This window comes from Cynocephalus volans, chromosome 2 (genome assembly GCF_027409185.1).
Source record: "Cynocephalus volans isolate mCynVol1 chromosome 2, mCynVol1.pri, whole genome shotgun sequence".
NCBI lineage: Eukaryota > Metazoa > Chordata > Mammalia > Dermoptera > Cynocephalidae > Cynocephalus > Cynocephalus volans.
The window spans coordinates 132868914-132896602 of NC_084461.1; the positions used below are offsets into that span (position 1 = coordinate 132868914).

At 52.6% G+C, this 27689-nt stretch overlaps 1 protein-coding gene across 2 annotated transcripts in view; it reads right to left on the bottom strand.

The window, feature by feature from the left end:
* Positions 1–2881: 2881 nt before the first annotated feature.
* Positions 2882–27689, bottom strand: part of CAMK2A (calcium/calmodulin dependent protein kinase II alpha) — a 38003-nt gene continuing 13195 nt past the window's right edge. The window contains exons 10-18 of one of the 2 annotated variants that reach the window (XM_063084034.1): positions 27396–27479; positions 25813–25855; positions 23328–23368; positions 18547–18579; positions 17550–17598; positions 10847–10922; positions 8105–8199; positions 3999–4227; positions 2882–3695 (exon numbers count right to left, since the gene is read on the bottom strand). In XM_063084034.1, coding sequence (XP_062940104.1) covers positions 3692–3695; positions 3999–4227; positions 8105–8199; positions 10847–10922; positions 17550–17598; positions 18547–18579; positions 23328–23368; positions 25813–25855; positions 27396–27479 — 654 coding nt within the window. In that variant the 3' untranslated portion in view covers positions 2882–3691. The remainder of the gene's footprint in view (positions 3696–3998; positions 4228–8104; positions 8200–10846; positions 10923–17549; positions 17599–18546; positions 18580–23327; positions 23369–25812; positions 25856–27395; positions 27480–27689) is intronic. The other variant, XM_063084042.1, reaches the window with a different exon arrangement.

The window sequence follows — 27689 nt, forward strand, 5'->3', positions numbered from 1 at the left end:
ACGTGGCTGTAGAGAGTCACCACCAAGAAGGCCCTCACCAGATGTGTCCCCTTGCCCTTGGACTTCCCAGCCTCCAAACTATAGGAAATAAATTTTGTTTCTTTATAAACTACCCAGTTTCAGGTATTCTGTGATAAGCAACAGAAACAGACTGATACACCATTCTCCAGGTGCTCTGAGGCCTAGGGCTTGTCTATGAGGGTGGGCTGAGGGAAGACAAGGGGTGGAGGGGGGACTTCTTCTGGAACAACCTCCACATTGTACAAGGGAAACCAAAGCCTGGAGGAGAGGAACCTTGCCCATTCCATAAGAGCCTTTAGCTCTTGGCTGTTTGTGGCAACCCATATCTACCCCCTATTCTTGTAAAGCATCCCCCATGTGCCTGAGAGAAAGCTAGCCCCACCCCTGCTCTAAAGGTGGGGCATGTGGTCCAGGCATAATCCCACAGTGATTGGCTCAGCCTTGAGCATGTGACCTAAGTTGGTCCAATCAAAATGAAGGCCAGGACTTTTATTTTGCAAGGGGGAGATCTAGAACAGGAAACAAACAAAATCCTCCCGGGGCCCATGCTTGACCAAGACAGGGAGACATCAAGTGCACAGAAGTTTATAGCTATTTATTGCACTGAAAACACCAAGGATAAAACAGACACCCCTTCTTCCCTCCCCACACCCCCCAATAGCAGAAAGTTTGAGCAGTGGTCATTCAAGTTCACAGCCACATATTTTTAAAAAAGAAAAGAAAGAACTGAAACAACCCCCCAAACAAATAGTAACAAAGAAACCAGCACGGGGAGTCTGGCAAACACATCCCCCCAAAGGGTCTCCCTTTGAAGGGAGACAGGAGGCCATGGGTCAAGATTCGTGCCGTGGTGGGCACAAACCCGGGAAATGCTTTCCTGTAAACGTATTTGCATGCTGGAGCCTAGGCTTTGAGGTGGGTTTGGATTTTTTGCATCTAAAGGATATTTTGAAGGAGCATGGGGGTTTGGCTGATAAGGGTGGGCTCTGGGCAGCTTTTTCTGCCAGTCTCCCCTGCCTGCCTCAGGGTCACCTCGGTGCCCTGTGGTCTACACCAGATGGCTGCCCAGCCACAGGAGTGGCCTTCGCAGTAGGGGGCCATCTCAGGCTGGGGTAGGGACCTGCTTCCTCTTCTCTAGCACTTGGTGAGGGACACTGTGGGCAGGAGGTGTGTCAGCCAATGAAAGGCAAGACATTGGGGTCCTCCAGCTCAGTTTCCTCTGGCGGGGAAACCAAGGTCCAGAGAGGGAAGAGGACTTGCCCAAAGTCACACAGCAAGTCTAGTCAGAGGTGGGAATTGACACCTACTAACCCCCAAACCACTGCTCCTTTCCCTGCAGTCCACTGCTGACAAGCAGTTGACAGGCACCAAAGAGGGGAATGAGGGGCAGGTGGGGAGGGGATGAGGACTGGCCAGGCCAAGTAAACAGGAGTCCAGCCAGTGACTAACCTGTCAGTGTCACAGGAGTATCACCATCCGTTTGATCCTCCATCAGCCCTGCAATGTAGGCTGGGTAGGAATAACCCTTTTAACGGATGTGGAAACCAAGGCTGAAGAAGGAATCAGACCTTGCCTCCGTGACTGTAGCATCTCCTGATGAAGGTCACACCCTCATCTTTGGCTGGGGATGACCATGGGGAGCTGGCATCTCACAAGGGGGACAGGTGGTTTTGCTGCTGGGATGATGGGATCACTGGAACTTACTGGAAGCCCCAGGGGCCCAGTGCAGGCCAAGAGCCCACCAAGGAGAGAGGCCATTCAGTGATGGGCCAACTTGGAAACCAGGAGGCCTGCGCAGCCTCCTTCCTGGCCTGCAGCCCCTGCCCAGCCCATCTCACCCGTCCCCGGGCAGCAGGAATTGAAGAAAGAGCCCAGAAGACAGCTTGTGATCAGGGAAAGCTCAGGAAGTCCTAGATCAAACATCCTCACCAGTTCTGTTCCAGCCATCATCCAGGAGGGTCGGGGGAACAGAGCCTCCTCCAAATCCCTGGGGATGTGGCTCTTCCTCCCCTAAAATCCTCCAGAGGGGACAATATCTCATGCTGGCAAAACACGGCCACACAGAGGCCAAAAGCACAGAGAGGCAGCAACATAATTCCAAGTCGGACACTGAGAATACAACCTCTATTATTAATTTTTTTGTCCAAAACATGTAGATTGGTTTTGTTGGTGTTTTTCTTCTTCTTCTTTTTTTTTTTTTTTTAAACATACTTAATGCATATAAAGTCATGCAAAGGAAACAGTGCAGACAGTAGATCCTAGTGGATGTGCCAAGGCATTCCACATCAGAGTCAATCCCAGGGGAAGAGGGAAAGAGAAAGGAAAAGAAAGAGAGAGAATGCAAACCCGAGGCTACGGGATGAGGCGTGAGGAGTAGACAGCCCAGAGCTCTGCCTTGACCGTCAGACCGAGGGGCGGCGGGCGTGAGGACGCATGCGCATGGCCGCCAGGGTCGGCGGGGGCGCTGCGGGCGGCGCGCAGGTGCGGTGGGTGAGATCCTGGGAAGTGCGTAGTGAGGTCTCCCGTGTGGGAGGGAAGCAAAGATATTTCCATTCTGACAGCCGCCCTGCTCAGTTATTTCTTAGTCAGCACCGGCACCTGACGCTTCCACAGTCCCCAAAGCACCGCCTATGTCCACTCACCTTGGGACCAAAATGGCAGAGAGGCCCTTCTCCCTGGGGCTGAGTCCACCTCGGCCCCAGATAACCACAGGTGACAAGGTCCACCTCAGAGATGACCAAAAAAAAAAAAAAAAAAAAGCCAAAAAACCTAAAACAGAAAGAAACGACCCCTCCCCCCTCTTCCCACCCCAGCCCTCCTCACAATAACTTGAGAGGTCTAGTTATTACATAAACATCTGTTAACGCGAAATCCATTTACCAAGTACACAGAAGTTGGCTATAAAAAGGCATGCGGCCCAAGTAGAAGTGATACCTAGGTGTTGCTTTCTTTTGTCCCCGAAAAACAATTCCCTCTCTCAGACAGGATGAAGCTGGAATTCTCCGGGGACGATGGAAGGTGGGGCAGGTGGATGTTGGAGGTGAACGTCACCAGAAGGAAGCGGAAAGCAGGTGGGCCCCCCCCCCGAGGGGTGGCGCCCCCCACACGGAGGGGGAGGGTCAGAAGACCCAGGCAATGTCCACGCAGAGGGGAGCAGAGTGCAGGAAGCAGTCTGAGGCAGGAGGCTCCTGGCGTCTGCTCCTCTCTCACCCTCTCCTTCAGGGGATCAGGGGATTCTGGGGAGGACTCCAGAAGAGGAGAGATCCGGGAGAGGGACGGGCAGATGCCACATTCCTATTCCGCCCCTCGTCCTCTCCAGCCCCTGCTGAGCCTACAGCCAAGCGAGACCCGGCCAACAACAGCCAGTGGGTAGGGGGTTTGGGGCCAGCATCCCGGGCACCCAAGCCTGAGGAAGCCCCACTCTGGCAGGGGAGACAAGCGAGAGTGAGAGGTAGGCAGGGAGATTTGGCCACTTGCTCTGAAGTCGTGACGCTTCTGTGATCAAGCAGGTTTTCTTGATGCAGGTACAGAGATGACAGTGGGGGGGGGGGCTGACGCGATGGAGGTAATTCCAGCAAAATCCAAGTGGGAGAACCAGCAGCCACGTTCCATAGACAAAGAATGGATCTCCGCAGCACAGCAACGCAGGGACCCCGGCCTGGTCCTTCAACTAACTGTAAGACATGGTGTATATGGTGGGCAGTGGGGGTGCTTCTGAAGGTGCTGTGTTTCCACCTGGGCAACCACTGCCCCCTCCTTTGATGGAATCCAGGCTGCCTCCCATGGCTCCCACCCAGCTCTTCCCCCAGAACTGTAGGCCCGCTCTCCTTCCTGGGGTCTTCCCACCCCACTCTGCAGCTTTTCAGAGGCTGAAGGCAGCAGCCAGCTTCCCTCCATGACCCGCTCCAGGCCAACACCCCCCAATTCCTGTAGATTACCCTGGGGGTGGGGGCGGGGCAGGAAGGAGGGGCTCTTACTGGGGCAGAACGGAGGGCGCCCCGGATCTGTGAAAGTGAACGATCTGCCATTTGCCATCCCGGCGGTGCCAGACGCGGGTCTCCTCCGACTGGGCGGTGCGGGGGATGCCACCCGCGTCCAGGTACTGCGTGATGCGGATGTAGGCGATGCAGGCTGACTCGTCGCCCATCAGGTGGATGTGGGGATTCAGGATGGTGGTGTGCACGGGCTTGCTGTTCCGGGACCACACTGGAGGAGGGTGGGAGGGGCAGAGGAGATGCAACTGGGTGCCTCCTGCCTCATTTCCTTCACTTTCCCAACTCCTAGCAGCCCTCTCCATGGAGGCCCCTCTGCCTGCCTCTTTTGCAGAAGGGGCCTCTGTGACAGGGCTCAGCTACCTGGGAGTCCAGGCGGCACATCCGAGTAACATGGCCATCACATCCCAGCTCAGATACAATGGATCTCACCAAATTCTTCCAACGTGGAGAATGGAATTTTGGAACCATGGTTTCTCAGACACACAGAAGTATAGGACCAAGATGATGACAGAACCTGTGAGCTTGGACCAGCGTCTCAAACCCAGATCCCTCAGGCAGGTACATAAAAGAGGGGACTGAGCTGGGTGTGAGTTGCTAAATGACCTTTGCCTCTGGGTCAGGGAGACCACAAGGACTGGTGGGGACTGTAGTGAACAGAACACCATATCCCATCTAAAGAGGGCACCTTGTTACACAGTTTCACTCGTAGTTGTTATGAGAGTAAGTGGGACACGTGTTGCCACACCTGGTTTTTCAAGAGAATCTGGAAGTCTGGATTTTTATATGAAAACTTCATTTTTAATTATTGGCAACTAATTCAAATTTAAAACATCAAGAAACATATCTGAGTCCACATATAGCCCATGGGCCTCCCATTTGCCACCTGTACTATAAACATATAGAATTGTGGAAACTTGGGGAATATTAGAATTGTAGTATCTTAGAACCTTGAAATTATAAGGATGGCATTGGTGGTCATGGGGTGAGGTCATGGAGCTTCCCAGAGTAAAGGAGGAATGCACAGCTCTTGTAATCACAACAGAATCAACAAAAGTACCTGAAACCAGGTCCCGCTACAGCCGCCACCACCACCACTAATATTATTATTATTACATTGGTTCTAGAAATTTTCCATTTTTTCATCAAGAAAGAAAACAAAAACATAGAAAGATGGACAGCGGCCGTCAGGATCTGGGGCTTGACAGGAACACTTCCCTCAGTGTAGCCCACAGGTAGGTCCGAATCACAGGGAGAGCTGATTTAAAACATACATCTCCCTAGCCCACCCCTAGCGATCCCAGTTCAAGAATCTCTAATATGAAAAAGCTCCCTTCCCCTTCCCATCCCCTGATTCTGATGCCCCACTAGGTTTATGAGCCACTTATTTCCTGAAAAGGTAAAATGTCTTTTTTTATTTTCCAGGATTGCAAAAAGCAACCAACAGCACCCACACCCAGGTTTCAGATGAAGGACCCCAAATCACTAAGTCTTAGACATGTAGAATAACAGACCATGAATTCTGGGCTCTCAGACATATAGTATATAGAGTTTTAGCGTCATAGGCTTGGGAGTGACCTCAGAAATGAGAGGTCACCCAGTGGCCCAACTACAAAATTTGAGGAGGCCTCCGTAAACCTCCCTGACAGCATCCAGGGCTGGAGGCACACAAGGCTGCCTATTGCAATGTATCCATTTAGCAGATATGGAAACTGAGGTCCAGAGAAGCGATCTGAGTTGTCCCAAACTGGGTCAGTTCCTGAAAGAAATGCAGTGGAACCTAAAAGAAGTCAGTCTCCAGGTGGGACTGAATTAGGACAATCTAGAACAATCCCAGAAGGAACAAGCAGAGCTTAGCATTGTTAGGAGGCCTGGGTCTTGCCACTGTCGGCAAGGGCTGGGGTCCTGAGGGGCATTTGTAAAGAAATGCCTTCCAGTGTGGTATCTCTTGAATAGATTGGAGGCTTCCAATACCCATCCTTGTGGATAAGGTGGGAGACAGGGCCAGGTCTTCAGCAGGAAAAAATAGGCAGCTGGAGGGTGGGACTTGGCCAGGAGCAGGCAGTTACTCTGGGTCTTGCTTTCGTGGGCCCTGCCTTTGAGTTGGCCAGATGTTTAAACCTGGAGTCCAGGGGGCCAGTGCTGAGATGGGGCAGGCCAATGGCTGCACGGCCTTCTCTTGGTGTTTATTTCCCTTTTGTCATCCCCAAGCTTTAAGACTTGGGCCTAAGCACAGTCTCTGCTCTGCTTTGTAGGGACTGGCGTGTTCACACTGGGAAGATCACAGTGATCAGTGATGGAGCTCCAGGTGACAGGGACCTATGGGGTCCAGGCACCTCTCTTCGCGTGACAATTTGATCTCCCCGGCTCACCTTGGAGATCCAGAGTTTGATTTATTAAAGGAAGATGTAGCTTCTTTCTTTTGGGCGTTCCCTTGAACCTGTGTACTCTATTGTACTCTATAAAATTCAGTCAGAGCAGGAGGGGAGTGTCAATCTCAGCTGGGGGCTGCTAATGTGCAGATAGAGTGGGTGGTATGGGGAAGGAAAGGGACACTGGAAGGAGTCAAGTCCAGGTTCTGCAACCAGCTTTCTGAATTCTTTTGGACAAGTCACTTCCCCTCTCTGGGCCTCAGTTTCCCCTTCTGTGTGATGAAGTGTGGGACTAGATCCTACTTCAGTCACTGAAGTACTACTTTCTTATTTTCACCATAAACAAGTGCCACCTGTGCTTACTTGAATAAAATATTTCCCCAAATTGGGGGCCGGCCTGTGGCTCACTCGGGAGAGTGCGGTGCTGATAACACCAAGGCCACGGGTTCAGATCCCATATAGGGATGGCCGGTTGGCTCACTGGGAGAGCGTGGTGCTGACAACACCAAGTCAAGGGTTAAGATCCCCTTATCAGTCATCTTTAAAAAAAAAGAAAGAAAATTTCCCTGAATTGATAAATTTACTAATTTATATAAATGCATTTAAAAAAAAGCTTTCTAGCATAATCATTAATGAACACTTAGTATCACAGAATAAAAATTTAATAAGCCCAGTAAAAACAAAATTAGGTTATATAATCCTTGCTCCATGCTCTTGCCTGCAAAAGATCTGAGTCTGAGACTTGCTTGTTCTTTGATAAAGAGGGAAATTAGGAAGTGTCAGAGTGGTGTTAAAGACAGGCTAGCACTCAACTGAGCCTTTCCCTTTGATGGAGCCAGAGTATTGAAAGAGAATTAAAAGAATTATTGAAAGAGAGCTTTCTCACTGTTTAAACCAATGTTGTTTTAAGTGGTGCCTGTATACACCTGAAATCACGTTGTGTAGTCTCAGTGGTACGTACATGTCCTTCACTTTGGGGGACCCTGCACATCTCAGGTCTTTCCTCCTGGTCCTCAGCTATGTGGTTTTAACCCGTGTGCCCTTGGTTCATCCCTGTCTGACGTGGCCTAGGTGGGACACAGACACAGGCAGAAAGCGCCCTAGGTCAGGCCCAGTCTCAGCCCCCTAACAGCCCCTGGTTGCAAAGCTGCCAAAGTCTCTTCTGCAGAGGAAGGGCCCAGGAAGGACAGGCATGCAGGACAGAGATCTAGACAAACACGCAGGGCACAGCAGTGTGAGCTCACTGTCCTCTCCTCTTTCCCAAAATGCCCACCTACCAACTTTCCAACTGTGTAACAACCCACAGTCAGCTTGTGACCAGCTGGGCAGCTGGGATGGCCTCAGGCATCAAGATGACTGTAACTTGGGTATGTGAACCAGTGGGAAGGCTCCCTTATGTATAAAATGGGAATAAAAGTCCTCCCCAGACCCCTCCCAGGGTCGTGGGCAGGAGAGGGCTGGGAGGACTTGTCACGTGTGTCCCTGGTCTCTGGGACCCCCCTTGCCCCATCCTCAGCCAGGGGAGGGACAGCTGGCAGTCAACAGGCCAGGGTGAGGAGAGGGAAATCAAGAGGGTACCAACCCCTGTCCACATGGGATTTTCCTCTTCATTGGCTCCTGAGCTGCCCCTGGGGCCCTGCCTGTCACCCTGCTGTGCCATCCGGCAGGACATGGAACGAGAGCAGACAACAGGCACCCCAGAGATAAGGGATTGCTCACAGTTTTCAAAATAGAATCGATGGAAGTCCAGGCCCTCGACCAGGTTCCCCAGGGCCTCAGGTTCGAAGGCTGTCATCCCGGGGTCGCACATTTTCCTGGGGGAAGGAAGCCAGAGGAAAGAAGGGATGGGGAGTCTTCTACCTGGACCCTAGGAGGGTGAGCCTATGAAATGGGAATAGTGGCACGCACCTCACAGGATCAATGGATGAGGCTGGTGGGTGGAAAGGGGCTTGCAAACCGTAAAGTGTGGGGCATCACTGACTGGTGGGTGCTATCTAGACCTGGGAAGCCTAGGGTTAGGTCTTGGCTCTGTCACTTAATGGTCATGAGACCCCAAGCATGTGACTTGACCTCTTTAAGCAAGAGCTGCATGAACGGCCATGCAGAGTTGTGTAGCACACTCTAGGTTCCAGCAGGGATGCAACTCAGCCTGCTCTCTCCTCTCCAGATTGTATGCCCTGGCCCAGGGCAGTGGATCCAGAGGAGGCTTTTCCTGATTTATCTTCCCAGGGGTGGGTGTAGGGGTCACCTTTTCCTTCACATGAAATGACTTCTGCTCACCAAGCCAGGTTTGTATCTGGAAGGGGTGCATTTTGCTAATTTAAACAAAGGGGCCCTATTCTTAGCAGCAGCCCTGACCTTTAGCCTCAGTTTCCTCTTCTGTGAGATGAAGAAAATAGCATTAGATGAGGTCATATCTGGGGAGAAGGAGCACAGGGCGTGGCCGAGGAGGCACTCAGCAAATGCAGGCTGTGTATTTTCAGTTCTTTGCCCCCTTCCAGGTCAGGCTTCTGGGAGACAGCCAGGCACGGGAAGGGAACACACCCTCCCCTCATCCCCAGGTCTCTGGGATCTTTTGTGGCACCACATAGAACACTGTGACAATAGCAATGAAGCCAGGGACAAGAAATGCCCTGGAACAAGCGAAGCTCCCCATCCAGGGTGGCACTAGAGACACTCGGAAGAGAGTTTCAGGCCCAGATTTTCTGAGCTGGACAAAGTCCTTGCAGGGTGCACTGTCCCTGCTCGGCGCTGTCTGTTTGGGTCACCCCAGTACCTTCCTTCTTCAATCAGGACCTCAAATTTTCCAGGCAGATTAAGAGGGTGGGGCAATGTGCTCATACCAAATGGGGTACCCTTCTAGCTCCAGAATCCTCCAAAAGTGGGCGTCTGAGTGCTGGGCATGTGGGAGACTGAGTATCCCAATGGAGAAGCCCCACTCCTGTAGATATCCGAGCATTCCTGTCTCCTAGAGTGAAGGGACTCAGAGACCATCTTCTCCAACTCTATTGCACACATGCAGAAACTGAGGCTTGGTGAGATGAAGGGGCTTATTTAGGGTTACACAGGGTCAGACTCAGGGGCACCATGGGCCCCAGAGGTCATGGCAAGAAGTCAGAACCTAGAGGAGGTTGCAAATGTCAGAGGAAGTGACATCACAGAGGTGGGAGGGGTTCCCCCAGGGCTCCCAGAAATGGTACTGGAGGGCTTGGGGTCCACGTGGACCACCTCTCTTTTCCCCACTCCCTGGCTGGGCCCTTCCAGAGCCACTGGCATGATACACCCCAACTTAATTCTTTCTAGGGCCAGCTGCAAGACCAGCTTATTAGCCTGTTTCTGTGCTTTTTATGCAACAACCAGGTACACATGTGCACACTCCTTGTGCACATAGTCACAACCGTGCATGCACACACATGCACATGCTGGCCTGTTTCACACATGCACCTTTCAAGCTCCTTGATCCTCTAGAGAGAACGAATGAATTTCTAGGGTCTCTGCCACCTGCTGCTGTTGAAAACTCTCCCACAATTAGAATACACCCAGCCTGCCATGCTTGGGGGATATAAACTTCAGCTACTGGGTACCATGGAAACCAAGAACAGGCTGCCTAAGGAGCAAATCCTGGCCAGGTTATTCCCAACTCACCTTAACCCAATGGGCAAGGGTCACTCGCCTTAGTTGGTAGCTTTTGTCCACCAAAAAGTATATGTGGGGTTACCAGGCGCAGGCCTTTTTAGCACTGACCAAATATTAAGGCTTGAACCCACAATATTTGCTCTCCCTGGAGCCAGCTGAGGGTTGGCTGAGGACCTCCTTCTGGGCCAGACCAGGAAAGCTGTGAGTGACCAGCAGGGGGAGCTCTGGCTCAGCTCTTGCACACAGCATCCCTCTAAAGGCTGGTACAGGTGTGTATGGGGCATCTCAAACCACCTGCTCCATTTTGTTATTTTTTGCATAAGCTACCTTATTCCCTAGAACATCTAAGTTGCTCTTTTATGTACTTTTGCTCAGTCCTGCTCACTGAAGGGACCCACCCTATGGATCCTTACCCACTGCTGCTCATCTGTGGTGAGAGGTCTGGGCAGGTCCTGGCTGAGGACCCAGTGCTGCTTGGCAGGACTGAGGACGGGCCTGCTTTCCTCCCTCCTTCCCAGTTCATAACCCGAGAAGGCCCACACTGTGATGGAGACCACCCCCTCTTTTCTTGGGGAAGCAAAGGGGTTTTGTTGGAATTCCTCCTGGGGAACAAGATGTGAGGAGGAGGAAGGACTGAGGCGTAGGCAGTGTTGTGAGCAGAAAGCTCAGTATAAGCATAAAGTCCAAAGGCACAGTTCAGTCTGCTTCACAGCACATGCAAAGTGAGTGGATGAGGGTCAGAGACAAGGACCCCCAAAGTCAGCCATCAGCACCCCCTGAACAACAATCCAGGCAGGACATGCAGAATGAGCCCAGCTGACTCACGTGTAGGACTCAAAATCTCCATTGCTTATGGCTTCAATCAGCTGCTCTGTCACTTTTATAATTTCCTGTTTCCGCACTGTAAGGCAGGAGGGGACACAGAAATAATAATAATAGTGAGAGTATGAAGCACTCGCTACCGTTTCCTGAATCCTTATCATGTGCCAGATCCTGTGCTGGGAACTGAGGACCTCATATGGATCACCTCATTTATCTTTGCATTGTCTCTGGAGATCATTACCCCATTTCACAGAAGAAGAAACTGAGGCCCAGAAAGGGAAAAATGGTGTGAAATTTTCCTCAACTACAAGGGCAGAGCCAGTGTCTCAGCTGGCAGCCTTCACCTCCAAAAAGCAGGAGTAGTGGACATTCCAACTCTAAGCCTGATTTGAATTCATATCTTGACTCCAAAATATGTTCTTGTTACCTTGCTTTCTCACATGAATCAAATGTGGCACTGTCACTAATAGCCATGAACCAGGAGATCCCCCGTGTCTAAAACTGGGGCCACTAAGGAAAGTCTTAGGGCTCACTCATCCCTTGAGTCTGGGTGAGATTTGTGCTCCATTTGGGTGCCTGTAGGAATCAAGCACAGAGCGGTCCAGAACTTTCTAGGCATAAGGAATCTCAGTCGCTGAGATCTGGCCCTCCTCTGCCACCGAAACACCACAAGCAGCTGGTCTTTCCGGTAGAGAATTAGAGGTCAGTTTTCTTATCAGATGTGTGATGTTCTGAGCCTCTGTTTTCCCATCTGTAAAATGAGGACCCACCTCTCATTCCTTCAGAGTCGACTATGTAGTGGAAAGAACCCAGGCTTTGGTCCCAGACAGGTCTTCATCTAAATTCTAGGGCAGGTCCTTATAAGCCATGCAGCTCTGGGCCACAGGTTGTCTGCGGGTCTGTCAGATGGAGATAATAGTGTCCTCCTCTCAGGGTTGTTATGAGTTGGGGACGATGGGATGTACATGAAGCACATGGCCCAAAGCCTGGCACATAGTAGGTGCATATCGTGAGGGCTGCATTCCTGCAGTCCCCAGGGCTGCCTTGTCTGCTCCTCACACACACCCTGGGAAGTGGGCAAGACCAGCTCCCTGCATTTCCCACCTGAGGTGACCGAGCCTCAGTGATGAAGGAATCTGAAGCCAGGTGTCTTGGCTCCCAGCAGAACCTAACAGAAGCCTCGCTGGGTTTTTCAGGGCTGGCCTGCTTTACTCCCTCCCCCAGGCTCATGCTTAGCTTCAAACCCAGCCAGCTCACTGGCCCCGGAGCAGTCCCTTGTGAGGTTGGAAACACATTGCCCAGAGACAGAGACCAGGCCAGGCCTCAGCACTTCTCAGTCTGGGAGCCTGGGAGGGAGACCATGCCTGGTGTGGTGTGTCTGCCCCTTTCCTCACCCCATGCCTGGGAGTGCATCTGAGATCCAGAAGATGTAGAATCACAGAGCATTGGGCTGGAAGAACCCATGGAGGCCAGGGACTCAGCCCTCTTATCAAATTACTGGGGAAACTGAGGCCCAGTAAGGTGTTGTGTCTTGCCCAGGGACACAGAACATAGCAGGTATAGTCTGGCTCCCAGCCCAGGGCCTTCTCCACCAGACCATGATGCCCCAACCTGACCCCTGTCATAATGCTAACCTCGCACAGTTGCTTGGCCTGTGTGCTTGTCCATTCTCCTGCTCAAATGTGAGCTTTCAGCTTTCAGAGGCTGGGCCATGATTTCCCTCACCTTGCAGTGTCCTTGGAGCTTGGAACAAGCCTGCTTCTCCCCGCTCCCCTGGCCTTCATTACTGAATGAATGAAAGAATGAGCATGCCAGGTTTCGTGCTTATGTTTAACCTGTGGAGTATCAAAGTCCCACAGCTCAACTTCACCTCCGGGTCACAGATGAGCACATGGAAGGTGGGAGAAGCTAAATAATTTGCTCCTGTGGAGCTGGGACACCAACCAGAGCTTGCAGCTCCAAAGTGCATCACACACTGCCCACACTTGTGCCCAGTCCTCGGCACACGGTGGGCACTTAACAGTGTAGCAAGTGTCACCACAATAAACGGCTCTCCTGGCTCCAATCAGAGCCACCTGGGCTGGTAATGAGTCCATCTTTAGACCGTGGGAGCCACCCAGGTGCACAAGGCTTGTTGCCTCTCTCTCCAGGGCCTTGCCTGGGGCTGGGCAGAGGTGGCACTCAATACATCCATGTTGAGTGAGTGACTGAATGAGGGGATGGCTCTAAACCAGGGTCTGAGGCTACTATCTTTGCCCTGTCCCCTGGAATAGCCCGAGTTGCCTGGTATCCTCTGTCCCTAGGAGCTCCAGAACCTGGCCTGTGAGTCAACTCTTCCTTCTTTCACGGAAGCTGGAGACAGAGGATAGGAAGAACCCAGCCCTTTCAGTGTCCACTTACTTCCAGCTGCTCCTACGTGGAATCAGAGGTGACCACCCAGAGCAAATCCACCTGCTTCTGACAGGCCATGGGACCTGTGCCACTTCTCTTGCCTTCTCTGCATGGACTTTAAGACCTTTCCAGCTTGCCACTCCACAAACCTGTGCTTATTGTCCTGTCTCCTGTGGGCTGCTTCTCCCTGCCATCTCAAGGAGTCTAGCAAAGTAGTCGAGGGCATGGATTCTGGAGCCAGACTCCCTAGATTTGGTTTCTGGCTCTGCTACTTAATAGCTGTGTAACCTTGGGCAAGGTCCTTCCCTGTGCCTTGGTTTCCCCATATATATAATGGATATACTACTAGTACTTACCTTATAAGGTTGTTCTGAGACTGAGTTAAGAATATATCAACAGAAATAGCTAATAAATATATGGTCGTCACCAAGAGCCATCTGCTCTTCCAAGCTCTTTATATCAATTCACTTATGTAAATAATGATGCATTATGTTAATCATTTAGAATAGTGCCTGCCACTCTATAAATAAGAGCTGTGATTATTATCATCTGGAAACTTCTATATTGGAAGTTCCTCCTGAGGACAGCCTTGAGCCTCCAGCCAGGGCAGAAATGCTTCCTAGCAGGCCAATATGCAGTGGTTCAGTCTTGGTTGGAACCTTGGGGCTTGCACCCTGCCGGGCAGCCCACTTCACTGTTGGACTCCTCTTGCTATTTGTATCTCCTTCTTTCAAGCTGGACTCTGTCCCCTTGAAACCCCCTAGGTATGGTTCTGGTCTTCTTTCAGCCTTCTGGGGCCCTGAAGTGGGCACCTGCTCTCTCAACCTCTATGCCATCCCCCTAACCAGTCTTCTCTGTTCAGGGCTGAAGACCTCCAGGATGTGGTTTCCAGGTCCTGACTCAAGCTGGCCATCTACTCTTCAAGGATCCTTGAGCTGCCTGGATACTTCTCTGGGTATGATCACAAAATCTCAGGTGTATCCTGAATAATTCAGAGTATCAGGTCTGGGATGGTATTGTCTATCCCCTCCCTAATTCTGGACACTATACCTCTATTAATGAAACCTGAGGCAGTGCCTGATTTGATTATGCCCCCAGCCACTCAGGACACCAAGTCTGCCAACAGTCAAAGCCTAGTGGGCAGGAATCACTTTAGCTTTGTTCTCTGGGACAAAAGATCTGGGGTCCTGGTACTTCTTAAATCTGGAGGAGTCCACTCTGGTCTGGGCCCTTTCCATGCCCTCAGCAGCCTCATTGCTGTGTAAAGGATTCATCCAACAGTGGCTTAGCTGCAACCTCTGGCATTTCTCATCTGCCAGGCTTTCGCCCAGGCAATCCGAGACTGCTTCCCTACAGATGGGAGAGCTGAGGCCCCAGAGAGGTTAAGTCATTCTCTCAAGATCACACAGCATGCTGAGGCCAAGATAAGATCAGCATTCCTGACTGATATTTCCCAGAATGTCTCTGTCCAGCTTCTGAAGCAGCTCTTTAGGTTAGAGAGAAAATTAATCTTTCATGGAGCTGATCAGAAGGAGCTAGGCAAGCAGGGGGAAGCCTGGCAGAGCCTCGTGCCACTCAGAGAGCTAGAGGCTGCACATGAAGCCAGAGGTGCTCTGAAATATTAATGTCCCTTTCCTTCCTCAGGGGAAAATGTTCCCTGGAGGATGACATTTCTAATTAACTTTAATGTTAGGTCAGAGTCTACCCACCAGCTGCTATTCTCACTTAGTAAGAAGACTTAACAAATTAACACCAGAACATGGTTCTCTGGAAACTTTCTCTGAGGCCTGGAGAGGCTGGAGGAGACACAAGGGCTCCTCTCTCCTGCTAAACACATGGAGAAGCATGTGGCTGAGCCAGAGTCTCTTCCATCAGACATGGCCTCTGGGCTTTTCTAAATGTGGGGAACCAAGACAGGGAACAGGGTCCCAGTTCTGCTATTAACAAATCATACATGCCCTTCTCCTCTCTGGGCCTCAGATTCCCCTCTGTAAAGGGGACATAGGTAAACTACAAGACTTCACAAGTTGTCCTATCTTGATCCCTCTAAGCAGAGGATAATGATTGCAAATGTGGAGCCTCAAGGACCCAGCCCAAAGCCATTACCCCAGGTGGAAAATGTCTTTGATGGCTCCTATTTTACATGAATAGTGCATACCAATTTTGTATTGTTTTCTAAATATCTCTCTAACACATAAATTTGTCTTAAAATAATCTTTGAGTAAAACTGATCCTCCAAAAAAATGACACATGGCTTCCTATCATTCAACTATGAACTTCAGTTTGAAAAAAATGAATTAAGATTATTAAACTGTTACCATGTGCCAAACACTATGTGTGCACGTTATACGTATCCTCTCATGTCATCTGCACAGCAGTCCTCTGAGGCTGGTACTATTCTCATCACCTCTTTACTGTTAAGTAAACTGAGGCTCAGAGAGGTTAAGTAAGCTGTACAAGGTCACCCAGCAAATGGACTGCAGTGAAGTACAGACCCAAATCACCTGCAAGGTCCCCATCTGCTCTGAGGCCTGGATTACGAGGGCATGTCATTTCCTCAGAATCCCACAGCCTGACTCTTACCACTGGGGCAGCGAGCCTCAAATATGGGGAATGTATTAGAAGTACCATGTCTTGACCCACCACAGACCTATGGAATTAGAACCCGCAGGGGCAGGGCCAGAGGGCCAGGAATATGTTTAGAAGATCAGACTTGTGGGACTCAGAATGCTGACTTGACCCTAATGCGGAACTCTTTTTCAAGATCACGTATTTTTAAATGTTGCCTCTGATGCCAACACAGAAGACTGATTTGCTCTAGTGCTAGTCTGTGGTGAGAGAGTGCCCACCACCCCCCAAGCTGGGAATGACCAGAAAGGGACACACACAGGGTGGGACCCTCTTCCAGGGCACCCTGGCAGTGTCAGGTGGCAGTCATGGTGTTTGCGTTGTCAAAACTGCCTGAATCTCAATTATGCAGAAATATTTATAGCACAATAAAGTGTTGTTTTTCCCATTATTATATCATTATATTATATACGATATTATTAATATTATTATATTATATTATATTGCTAGTGCAAAAGGTCTGCACTCCTGAAAAATGTCTACACTGGTACAGCTGAGTTCCCTCCAGCTTGATGGCCTTTTTCTATATTTCAGAGACTCCCTGACACACACCCAAGTGTGCAAATTCCTGAGCTCTCCAATCTCCTAGCCCTGGTGAACCAGGAGGGCTGGGTGCCCGGTGTGGGCAGAGCAGCAGGACACTGCTAATGCATTGAGGATTTGGTGTCCCTGAGCAGAAGTCAACACTTCCTGCTCCCTCCTCCAAGTTCCACGTGCTCTTCCTGCACACCCAGGCCTCCAGAGTGGTGGTCACCAGCCAGGCTCTGGAGCCAGACTGCCTGGGTTCAGATCCTAACCCCACCCTTATGAGCTATGGGACCTTGGGCCAATTTACCCAACCTCTCTGTTCTCTGTTTCCTCAGCTGTAGAATGGGCTTCATCCTAGTACATACCTCATAGAGTTGGGTGGAGTTCCAGGAAGTTAGCCCAGACCAAGGAGCCGGAGCAGGTTTAGTACATAGCCAATGTTCCATAAATAGCAGCCATTATTACAATCTGATCATGCTTATCTGTGGTTTTGCTCCCTCGTCCATCTGCGACCTTTTGAGGACTGTCAGCCACTAGCTATAGTGGCCCCTGCACTTTCAGTTGGTCTTAGACGGTGCTTCCTATACTCCAGCCAGTTGGAATTACTGAGTTTCTGTTCTCCCTTCCTTTACTATTATTATTTCACGGTCTTAAAATCAACTCACTTAAAAAAAACAAACAAACCCCCAAAAACCCTTATTTCAAAAGGAAAATTTAGGGTTGGCCAGTTAGCTCAGTTGGTCAGACCACAGTGCCAATAACACCAAGGTCAGGTCTGGGGTTTGGTTCCTGTACCAGCCAGCAAAAAAAAAAAAAAAAAGAAAGAGAAAGAAAGAAAATTTATACTACTACATGTATACCATATACATTTATGACTTGAATATGTTAAGTTGTTCTCTAATACACATTAAATAAATGTATGACCTCTAAAATAAGAAAAATCCATGTGCCACCAGTGGCTCTAGCATGCCACATGGGGAAACAATGCCCACAGTGTACCCAGTTTACAAGTAGCCAAAGCCAGGCTCTTCATAGAGGAGCAGGAAACAAGGTTGGCATCGGGGACCTTCCCAGCTAGGAGCTATCAATGACAAGGTTCAGCCCCGCTGGTCCCAGGAGGTGTGGGGGCCCAGATGCCAAAGGCAAGGCCCCTCCCTACCTTTGGTGTCTTCGTCCTCAATGGTGGTGTTGGTGCTCTCCGAAGATTCCTGCCAAAGAGAACACAGGAGGTGGTGAGATCCACCTGGCGACAGGGCGAGGTGTGGCCAGTCGGGGCTGCCCCGGCTGCCTGGTGATGCGGCCGGTTTCTGTGCGCCTCACGGGCTCTGCCATCCGGACGCTGTGCTGCAAACCCTGCCGGACTCTCCTGCCTGAGGAGGGGAGGGCCCAGCTAAGCAGGTGGCTGGGGGCAGGGGTGGGATGAAGGGATGGCTGCAAGGAGAACCCTGGCCTTTCTGGAAGGGCTGAGGGGGGTTCCTGGGTCCTTTCTGCTCAAGGGGACCAAGAGGGGGTGTGGAGGAGCAGAGAGATACCATGGTAGCCACAGAGTGGGGAAGGAATACACACTGGCAGGAGAGGAAGAGAGAGAGGCAGGCCAAGTGGGAGAGAGGGTGGGCTTTTCAGAGGGGAGAAAAACCACACAGCTGAGTCAGACAGCGATGGAACCCGAAGAAGAAGGGCGTGGGCCACCATGCCACCCCTGGAGCCCTGGACAGAGGTGGCGGCAGGCCTGCGGAGCCTTGCACAAGCTCAAGAGGGGCCTCCATGGCATCCACTACTTTGGCCAAACCAAACCCCATCCTCGCCGCAACTGGCATAAACCAAGCCCTGAGATGAGTTCTAGAGCAGAGGGGTGGGGAGAAGCGAGAAGCCAAGGGATGGACGTGGGATGGGATTCAAATCCACCTTTGTCCCTGAGGGAGGTCTCAGGTCTGCGGTCAGCCTGCTGGCCTGGGCCGTGGAGTTGGAGGTGTCAACAGAAACACGCAAACAACACACACACACAACACACATATTGTCACACAAGGCACACGTACCAAGCACGCCCTGAGCACCCTCTCCCCGCCCCAGGTCCCCAGTGCAGCCTGCAGGCAGGAGGCAGGAGCAAGGGTTTGAGGCCCAGCATTACCGGCGTTTAGAAGACGGCAGACACTCACCATTAACTGAACGCTGGAACTGGACTTTCTTTTCTGGAAAAACAAGGAGAAGAGATGGGACAGGAAAAGACACAGCGTGAAAACGGCAGGGAGCAGAAGAACAACAGGGGAGGTTTGGAAGGAGGATGGGCCACAGGGGCATCCTCTGTGGTCCTTTGCCAGCTTGGTATTGGGATAAGTTGTCAGGGCCACCAGCAATAGCTAATCTGGCAGGCCAGTCCTCTCAGCCTGAAGTTCTGGGTCCTCATGCACAGCTGCCTGGGTCTAGCTAGCTAAGGACCAAGCTCAAGGCCAAGCCTTCCTTGGAACAGGGCTGCCCACTGCCCCTAGCTCTGATGGGGGAAGCCAGTCCAGGCTCTTGGATATCAGTTGCCTAAGGCCTCCAGAATCCAATGCTCTTGAAGGACAAAAGGGTGCTCAGGCCTGGAGATGAGGCCCAACGTCTCCTCCTCGGCTCCCCATGCATTTCTGCTAAGAGGACCCCATTCCCATGGGAGTGTCGTAATCACTTGGGAGACTTGTCAAAAATGTACAGAAATAGGTCCCCTCCGAGGAGTTTGATAACTAGGTCTGGGTGGCGCCTGGCCATCTCCATTTTCAAGAATATCCCCAGGTGATTCCAAAGCAGGACCACGTGTGGGAGCCAGTCCTCTGAGGGCCTTTGAAATCCTGCTTGCATTCATGACTCCCCAGTGATTGGCCTCTTCAGCTTCTTTATGCTAGCAGAGCAACTGAGGCAGCACCAGAAGTGAAGCTGAGTTTAGAACTTGAGTCTTTGGGCCCTGCCATTTGGCTCACTCCAGCATTTGGGGGATTTGCAGCATTCCCTGTATTGGCTATGGAACCAAGGGAAGGGGAGGGGAGGACAAGTGTTGATAGCTTCCCTCCCTCAACTGTCTGAGCCAGGAGTCTTAAAGACTCACATTCATAGAAGGTTGCAGGTCGAGAGGCGCAGAGAGGGACAGTGGACTGCCCAAGGTCTCTCAGCAAGGTCCTAGCAGAGTGGAGGCTGAGTGCGAGGCTCTCTCCTCTGCCCGGGCCTCCAGGCACAACAGACTGACCCCTCCTCAAAGGCTGGTCCTATTCTGATGCCCTTACATCTGAGAGGCCAGGAGGCCCTTCTCCCTGCTGCACCTTGGGAGTGGGTGCAAAGGATGGGCTTGGTATGCCCTCAGGGTAGGCCTTTGCCATGGGAGGTGCTGGATATTCCTTGAAAGTCTCAGGTCTGATTCTGGGCTTCCTAGCTCCAAAATCCAGTAAGCATCTGCATGCCAGGAACCTGAGACCCTTTGCCCTCCATCCAGGGCCTCCACAGACTGTGCATCTTCCCCAGCCGGGTTGGACAGTGTGAGTCCACAGCCAGCAGCCTGCAGTCAGCTCACTCCCCTCGCCTCTCCAGTCCTCTCCTGTCCTGTCCTATGCTGTCTTCTCCTCTCTCCTCCTAGTGTTGGCCTCACTCCCTGGCTGGAGCTGGGCCAGGCACGGTGTGTGTGAGGAAGGGGACAGGCCCACACAGCTGAGCTGTCAGCAGAAACCTGAGGAGCCGCACAGGGGCCAGGAGGTTCCAGGCGGGACACGAGAAGGGAACACAGAGCAGAGACTGCATCAGATTCAAACGCACAGTGACAGGATGGGACATGGGGAGAGAGGTCATGACGGCACGGATGGGACACCAACAGGGGCAGTGAGTGAGGTTGAGGGGTGGGAGCAGTTGGCCCCTCCTCACAGAAGTCAGGCCGAGGGGTGGCCGGGAGAGGACATTGCTTCTTGCTGACGGAAAGGCTCAATTTCCCTGGATCACAATGATGATGATACAAATAATCCCACATTGACCAGCACTTTAGAGCTTGGTTTAAAAGGGACTTTCACCAAAAGTAGAGTCACGTCTTCTAAAACCACATGGTCCTAAGGTTAGCAAGGATGGTAGAAACTGAGCATCGTTAAAGTTAGCCTTGGAAAAGCTTGCAAAGCCCATAAAGTACAGTACATTGTCATTCTCTGAAACTCGAGCCAGGCTGGCTTCTCCTCCAGTGTTGGCACCCACCACTTCACTTAGCCAGGTGAACCTGCCATGTGTCTCTGGGGACCAAGTCATAGGAATAATATGTATGGGTACTTTCCCCTTTGGCTGAATGTGTGACAGTTAAAGGAGCAGATGATGTGGCTCCAACAGGCCACTCTGGGGGGATCCTCTCGCCAGCTCCTACACACACAGATGCTGTGCTCCCCTTGTGCAGATGACAGAACCATGACCTGGGTCCCTAAAGGAAGGAACAGTAGAGCCCAGACTCAGGCCCAGGGCTTCTTGACTTGAGGTCCACTTTCTCTCATACTGAAAACACAACTGGACCCCTGGCCCCTGCTGTTCTCCCTGCTCCTTCAGGGAGCGACATATGGCAGGCTAGGCTCCCCAGATCCTGGGCCAAGCCTCCTGGGTTACTCTTACTTGCAGCTGAATTCCCTCCCTCCCCCAACCCGAGGGAGGGAAGGAGGCTGAGCTACAAAGAGACAGCAGGCCAGGAATGGCCTTTGAGTTCCTCTTCATCCACACCCAGGCCACCCTGAGAGGTTGCTCTGGGACTGTCCTGTGCAGCAGAAAGCAGTGACACTTTGATCAGCTGTGTCCGCAGGAAAGCCCGGCAGTGACCAGCAGAGTGCCACCGTGCTATGAGCTGTCTTTGCCCTCTGATAGCCTTCGCCTCCTGGCCTTGCTGAGAGGAGCCAGACTAGAGCTTCATCCCATACCCTCAGGAGTTTCCTCTTGACCCCACACCCAGTGGCTCTTCATCGGCCTTTCCCAGGCCCATACCCAAGAGCCAAGCAGACTGGCCAGCCTCTCCCTCTGCTGCCCCCCCCCTTCACTAGCCCCGGCCAGAGCCCACCAGTGCCTGTGAGCCCTGCTTCTTCATCCCCCAAGTGGGGGCCACGGAGACAGCTTTCTCTAGGGAGCCCAGCACCCCCAGCTCAGCGTCTACACAGTGGTGCCAGGGAGGGTCCCAGTGTACACTCCTTCATCATTCTTTCAGATTGGGAGGGGGGTTGGCCCAGGAGTGATCCAAAATAACAGGCAAGCCAACACTTGATACTGGATTCCATTATGGGATTTGGGATGGGTGCAGGTCAACTTTATAAATCGGGTTGGCTTTAGATTCATGGTTTCCAAACATTCTCTTGAGCACGCTGTTTCCAAGAGAAGTGTGACCCAAAAGAGTAAAATAATACAGACTAGCACCTGATGAGTACGAATCTCACACTTCTCCCTCCAAAGTCTCACTATGCTAAACTCTCAATACACATCATATTAGTTAATCCTCAAAAATAGCCCAAGGTGGTGGGAACCCTTTAACGTCATTGCATGAATGGGGAAACACTGGGCTCAGGGTATTTACATAACTAGCCACGGTCTAGCTGCTGGTAAACCCACCAGAACATGAAGCCACTGTGGGAGAAGCGGGCATGAGAAGCCCAGAACCTTATAAACGCAGTCTCCCTCTCTAATCCCACTCCACCCCGTCTGCTGTCAGACGTGCCTCCTGGAACCTTTGGGCTCAAAGAGTTCAGTCTGAAAACCACTGACTTTGACTAACAACCAAATAATTATGCATTCCTTGAGCACCCGAGGTAAGGAAGGAGAGTAATTAGATAGGATTTTGTTGCATTTTTGTTGGTCTGTTTTGGGTTTTTTTGGCAGCTGGCCAGTACAGGGATCCGAACCTTTGACCTTGGTGTTACAAGGCAGCACTCTGACCAACTGAGCTAACCGGCAGCTCTGCTTGTCTGTTTTTAAAGCTGAAATCTTAGAAATGACCATCAAGTTCACACATTATCCCTATGGGGAAACTCAAGCCAGGAGAAGGCTAAGGGCAGAGGGGAAGCCTGATCCTGGCCTCAGACATACAGCCCAGACCGTCCCCCTTCCATGCAGTCCTTTACAAAGGCCAGCAGCCTGAGACCATAAACGACACTATAAACCAAGCCATGAAGCCACCAGCACACCTGGGTGGTTATGTGAACACAGCATCCCACACCTTCCAATGTCCTAGACACAGCTCAGCCCTGGGGCCCTGGCAAGGCAGGGCTCTGAACCCAGAAAAAGGCAGGGTCTCAAGAGAGGAGAACCCACAAGGTGATCAGGTGGCAGGAGAGGAGGGGGCTGCACAGAGCAGGGGGACCAGGCCCCAGAGAACAGAGGGAGAAGAGAGAAGAGACGGGAAGGAGGGCCAGAGGGCATAGAGGGAAGTAGCTCGGGCATCAGGGGTGGGGACAGGGGGCAGGCCCGTGGGGGGCGGAGGGGTTATGGCACTGAACCAGAGGGCCTTGGTCAGGGGAATGGCTGTCCATCCTCCACAGGCTTTCTCGGTTGGACTAGGGGGTATAGCAGGTCAGGGGCCGTTCCAGTCCACCCACGCTCGGGAGAGAGGAAGTCCCCTCATGACCATATCTGTCCCTCCCTTACATCCTCTTGCTCGCCAGTTCTCCAGACCCGGAAAACCATAGACATCTCCTGACCTGCCCGCTCTCTTATGCCCGCCCCAACCCCAGGCCACCCGCCTCTCCCACCCTCCTTCAATTCCCACCCCCTTCTGCCCCCACCAATCATGGTAAGAGGGTGGGCACCGAAGCCCAGGTCTGCGGGTCTGGGGACAGCCTGGCCACAGATGTGACCCATTTCTGCCCAGAATACCATCAGCAAGGGCTGGGTCTTGCTCCAGGCCTGAAAACCGGTCCCAGTGGTGGACGTGCTGCCACAGGCAGGCCCCACCAGGCTTCTAGGGGCTTACCTTCACACCATCGTTCTTCTTGTTTCCCCCACTCTTCCCTCCTGTGGAGGAGAGAAAGTAGAGGGTTAACAACACCAGGCAGGGCACCAGGGCCCACAGGGTGAGGAACAGCAGCATCCACGGGCTGGCGGAGTGGCCGGCTCAGCAGTCCTGGGGAGACTTCCTCCTCCTTCGCCCTCCTCGGCCACCCAGGGACTGTCAGCTGCCCACCGGGTGGGCCTGGGCTCTCCAGTTCTCAGCAATCTCAAGCACAGTCCTCTGGCTTCATAGGTTGAGGGAGGTGTCCAATGTGTCCCGGGATTGTGGAGGTGCTGTTTCAGCCTGGGGATTCCCTCTGGATCCTGGTCACCACCGTGCTGGTGGTGGCCAACCCTGAGGCCCAGCTGCCTGGCCTGGGGCTGGACGCTCCCTCCCTGCCCTGGTCCGCTCTAATTTTAGCCCCATGCTGCTGCAGAGGTCATGTGTCAGCCCTGCCTACTCACTCTGGACAGCTGCAGGCTGCGTTTTGCCGGTGACAAGAAGCAGATGCCCCTGCTGGGCCCACCCCTGCCAGAGCACCCATCCCTCACCTCTCTCTTCGGGCAGCGTAGGCCTCCCAACCTCAGACTCCAGAGCCCCATGCTGGAGCTGGCTGTGTCCCTGGTGTCAGGGAAAAGCAAGGCAACAGCTCTCGGGGAGGCGTTTACCTCTCTCATTTCTCTTTCCCTCTCTCCTCACCTCCTGGCCAGGGTCCTGGGAGTGGACATCAGCCAGGAAATGGCATGAATGGCATGAAGGTCTGGCATCCATTGCTTCAGACCTTAAGCAAATGCCTTAAACGACACGGGGTATCTACAAAGTCCTTGGCACAGCACTTGACCTGTATGCAGTAGATGCTCAGTAAATGGTACCCATAAGTCCTTCTCCTGGTCGCATGCATAGGGTGAACTGGGAGGGGGGCAGTGGTACAAGGCATGGACACCCCAGGGGCTGTGAGAGATGGGGCTCACAGCCAGTTTGGCTTCTGAGCCACCCCACATGTCCACCTATGACCCCTTCCATGTTCTCATCCAAACTTTCCTACTTGCAGATCAAGGGGCAGGGGCACCTCTGGCTGTCCATGCTCCACAGGTTTTGGGGGTTGCACTAGGGAGTACAGGGGATAGGGGGAGGGCTTGCCCCTACAGCCTCAAGGAGGGTGGCTCCCCTCAGCTCCAGCCCACTATTCCAGGATTGAGGGTCCAGTGAGACCATAGATCCTGATTTTCAAGAGACAATAGAAATCTGGGGTTTTCTATGAAATTTCCTGATTTTAAGTGCTAGGAATCCATTCCAAAAAAAATTTTTAAACCCCGTGTCTCCGCAAAGCACATCTAGAGATTGAATCCTAGCCAGGGGCCACCATTTTGTGAGCTCTGGATTAGAGTTCTCTAGGGTGCCTCAGTTGTTAAAAAAAGATTCTGACTGTCCGGGTAGCTCATCTTTCAGTTTAAGGAACTGCAGGATCCTTGCCTGGGGAGAGGGTGGGAAGGCAGTTCAGAGAGGGGTGGAAAAGCCAAATCTGAAGTTCTAGTATGTTCCCACCTCTGGATCTGTTCTTTCCAGCCAGTTACATGGGCAGGTGGTCCATCTTGTGGAGCTGGGACTGCACCATTCTCAGAGCCATCCCCTTCTACGGTGCTGGCCCCAGCCCCAGCCAGAGGGCCCCTCGGGTGAGCTTTGCTATATCTGCCCTGTTGCCCCATCAGCCATCCCAGGCTCCCCAGAGACAAGCCTCTGGTGGGCACTGGCCCGGCGCTCTCCATTGTGCCAAGAGGAGCTCCTTGCTAAGCCCTGACAATAATCCCTTCCCCTTCTCTCTTTGGGGCCACATGCCACAAGTAATTGGGCACTCCTGCCTTAACCAGCCCAGCTTTGGCCATGGAGGCTCTGGCACTGGATTCCAGGTGACCCCACCCGGTATAGGGCACTTGCTCTGGGGCTGGTCAAACCTGCACTGAGAGAAGGCTCAGCCTCCCTTGAGCTATGTGGACTGGGGTATGTCAGAGCTCACCTCCCTGAGTTTTTGCTTCCTCATCCAGAAAAGTGGGGTGGCAGCAGCCCCCACTGCCTTGTCATGAAGGCCACCTGAGTGGAAGCATGGGGACTGCTTAGTACAGGGCTCTAATAATGGTGGGACAATGTTGTTACTCCCTGGGCCTGGCTCTGACCCACCTGGACCTGAACCCTCAACATTCCAGAAGCCTTCCCCTCTGCATGGCCCATAGTGCTGCTGCAAGGCAGGGGAGGCAGACTAAACCACTCATTGGTCCTGGTGGGCCCTTGGCTTGCTGACCACTTCTGGGTACAGGTTTGTGGCAGGTGAGCTAAGCCCCCAGTCATGGGATCCTCTGCAGTCCCCTCTCTCCTCAGGCCCCCAGCCTGGTGCACCCAAATATCTGACAGGACAATGCCCCCAGCAGACCATTTCAGGGTGTATTGTGGACTCTGAGGTCCCACCACCTACCAGAGAAGTTCCTGGTGGCCAGCATAGTGGTGAGAATGGCTCCCTGCAACAGATAAGAGGAGGGGAAGTGGAAGAGGAGGCCGGAGGTGAGGAGGTGGGAGAGACAGAGAAACAGGAGGCAAATGGGGAAAGGGAGGCAGATGCTTCATTCAGAAGTGAGGCCAACACCTCTACCCCTGCCTCCCCATTTGTCCCCAACCCTACCACATAGCCCAGAGCCCTGGAGCACTCAGGATGAGCTAGTCTTTAGCTGGCACAGCTCCTGGGACAGGGCCATCCTAGGAGCAGATATTAATAGGTCTGCAGCCTGGCCAGCCAAAGCTGATGGACTTGAGGACACCTACCAGCAGGGGCTCCTAAAGGCCATGGAAATTTCCTGCCTGGGCAAGGGTGGCAGACTTTACGTCCCTTGCCCCCTCACCTCTCAGTCTTCTGCCCGGGTCTGTGAGCACCTTGCTCCAGGACTAGTTCATCCCTCCATGCCCCGTGGGCTCAGAACCCTGGAGGATTCTCAGCATAGAGAAACCTCTTCTGTCAACGAGAAGGCTGGGGCATAACGGTCCTTCTGGTTCTGACACTGATTTGGACCTCACTTGGACACTCTCTCAATCTGACAGTCTATGATGTTAAGAATCCCTGATTCTTATTTTGAGACTTTGGAAGGCTCCCACTGCAGGGTGGGGGTGGGACTCAGTCCTTCAGGCGCCATGCCGGCCATCACCCCCCTGCTGATGTCCCCATCCTAAGCCACCATTCCAGGCCTGGGAACAGAAGGTGAGGAGGTTCCAAATGAGCAGAGGACTTGCATCTGTACCTCAGTGTCCCCGGCGTGCTGATGGCTCCTCTGTCCTGACCAGCCGGGGGCCCCTCCTTGCCCACCAAGGGCTAGGCCAAGAGATGTCACAGTCCTGAGAGCACGCAAGATCCACTGAGAGGCCACAGCTCAAGGCCTACCTGGGTCCTATTGTGGCTTCCTCGGAGACACGACCACTGTCTGAGTGTCTCAGCCATTCCTCCCCAGCTCTTAGCAGCTGGGGCCTCTCACCCCACCAGGGTCACATCTCACCCCCAGAAGCTCTCCCCAGCCACAGCACTCCACCTGTGGTCCCCCTGAGGGGTTGTGCTCACACTTCCAAACTTCTGCACGGCCGTTCACTCTGCCTGGAACATCTTCCCATTCTGACTCTACATTTGGCTAATATCTGCTCATCCTTCAGGGTCTCAGCTTAAACGCCACTGGCTCCAGGAAGGCTTCCTGGGATCCTTCCCTGATCCTTCCAGACTTGGGAATGCCTCCGCCCTGCTCTGTATTCACACCACCCAGGCACAGCACTCACCATGCCCTGAATGTTCTGGTTGTTTGTCTGTCCTCTCTGCTAGGCTGAGAGCTCAGGCAGGGTGGGGAGGGGTTTAATTCACTGCTCACTCCCCAAAGCCCAGCCCACTGCCCAGCGTGCAGTAGGTGCTCAATAGATGCTTGTTGAGTCAATGGAGGAAAGAACTAGTGAGTGAGTCTCGGTCTCTGTGGAGTCCCAGGCCGAGTCACTCCCACGTACAGGGCACGGAGGGTGAAGACCTGTTACCTTCAGTTTTCTCCTGGCATTGAACTTCTTCAGGCAGTCCACGGTCTCCTGTCTGTGCATGCAGGAGGCCACGGTGGATCGGTGCTAGAGGGAGTGGGGGAGAAGTCAGTGGGTGGAAGGTGGGAAGGAAGACAGGCCTACGCAGGAGTCCCTCAGCAGGACGTCTTAATGCAGGTGTGGCTGGCATCTCTGTCCTGGGGCAATGTTGCAGGGTGCTTAGGACCCCTGCATCAGACATTCAATGCCAGTAGCACCCCTAGTCATGATGCCAACCCAGAACACCCCTCGTTTCCA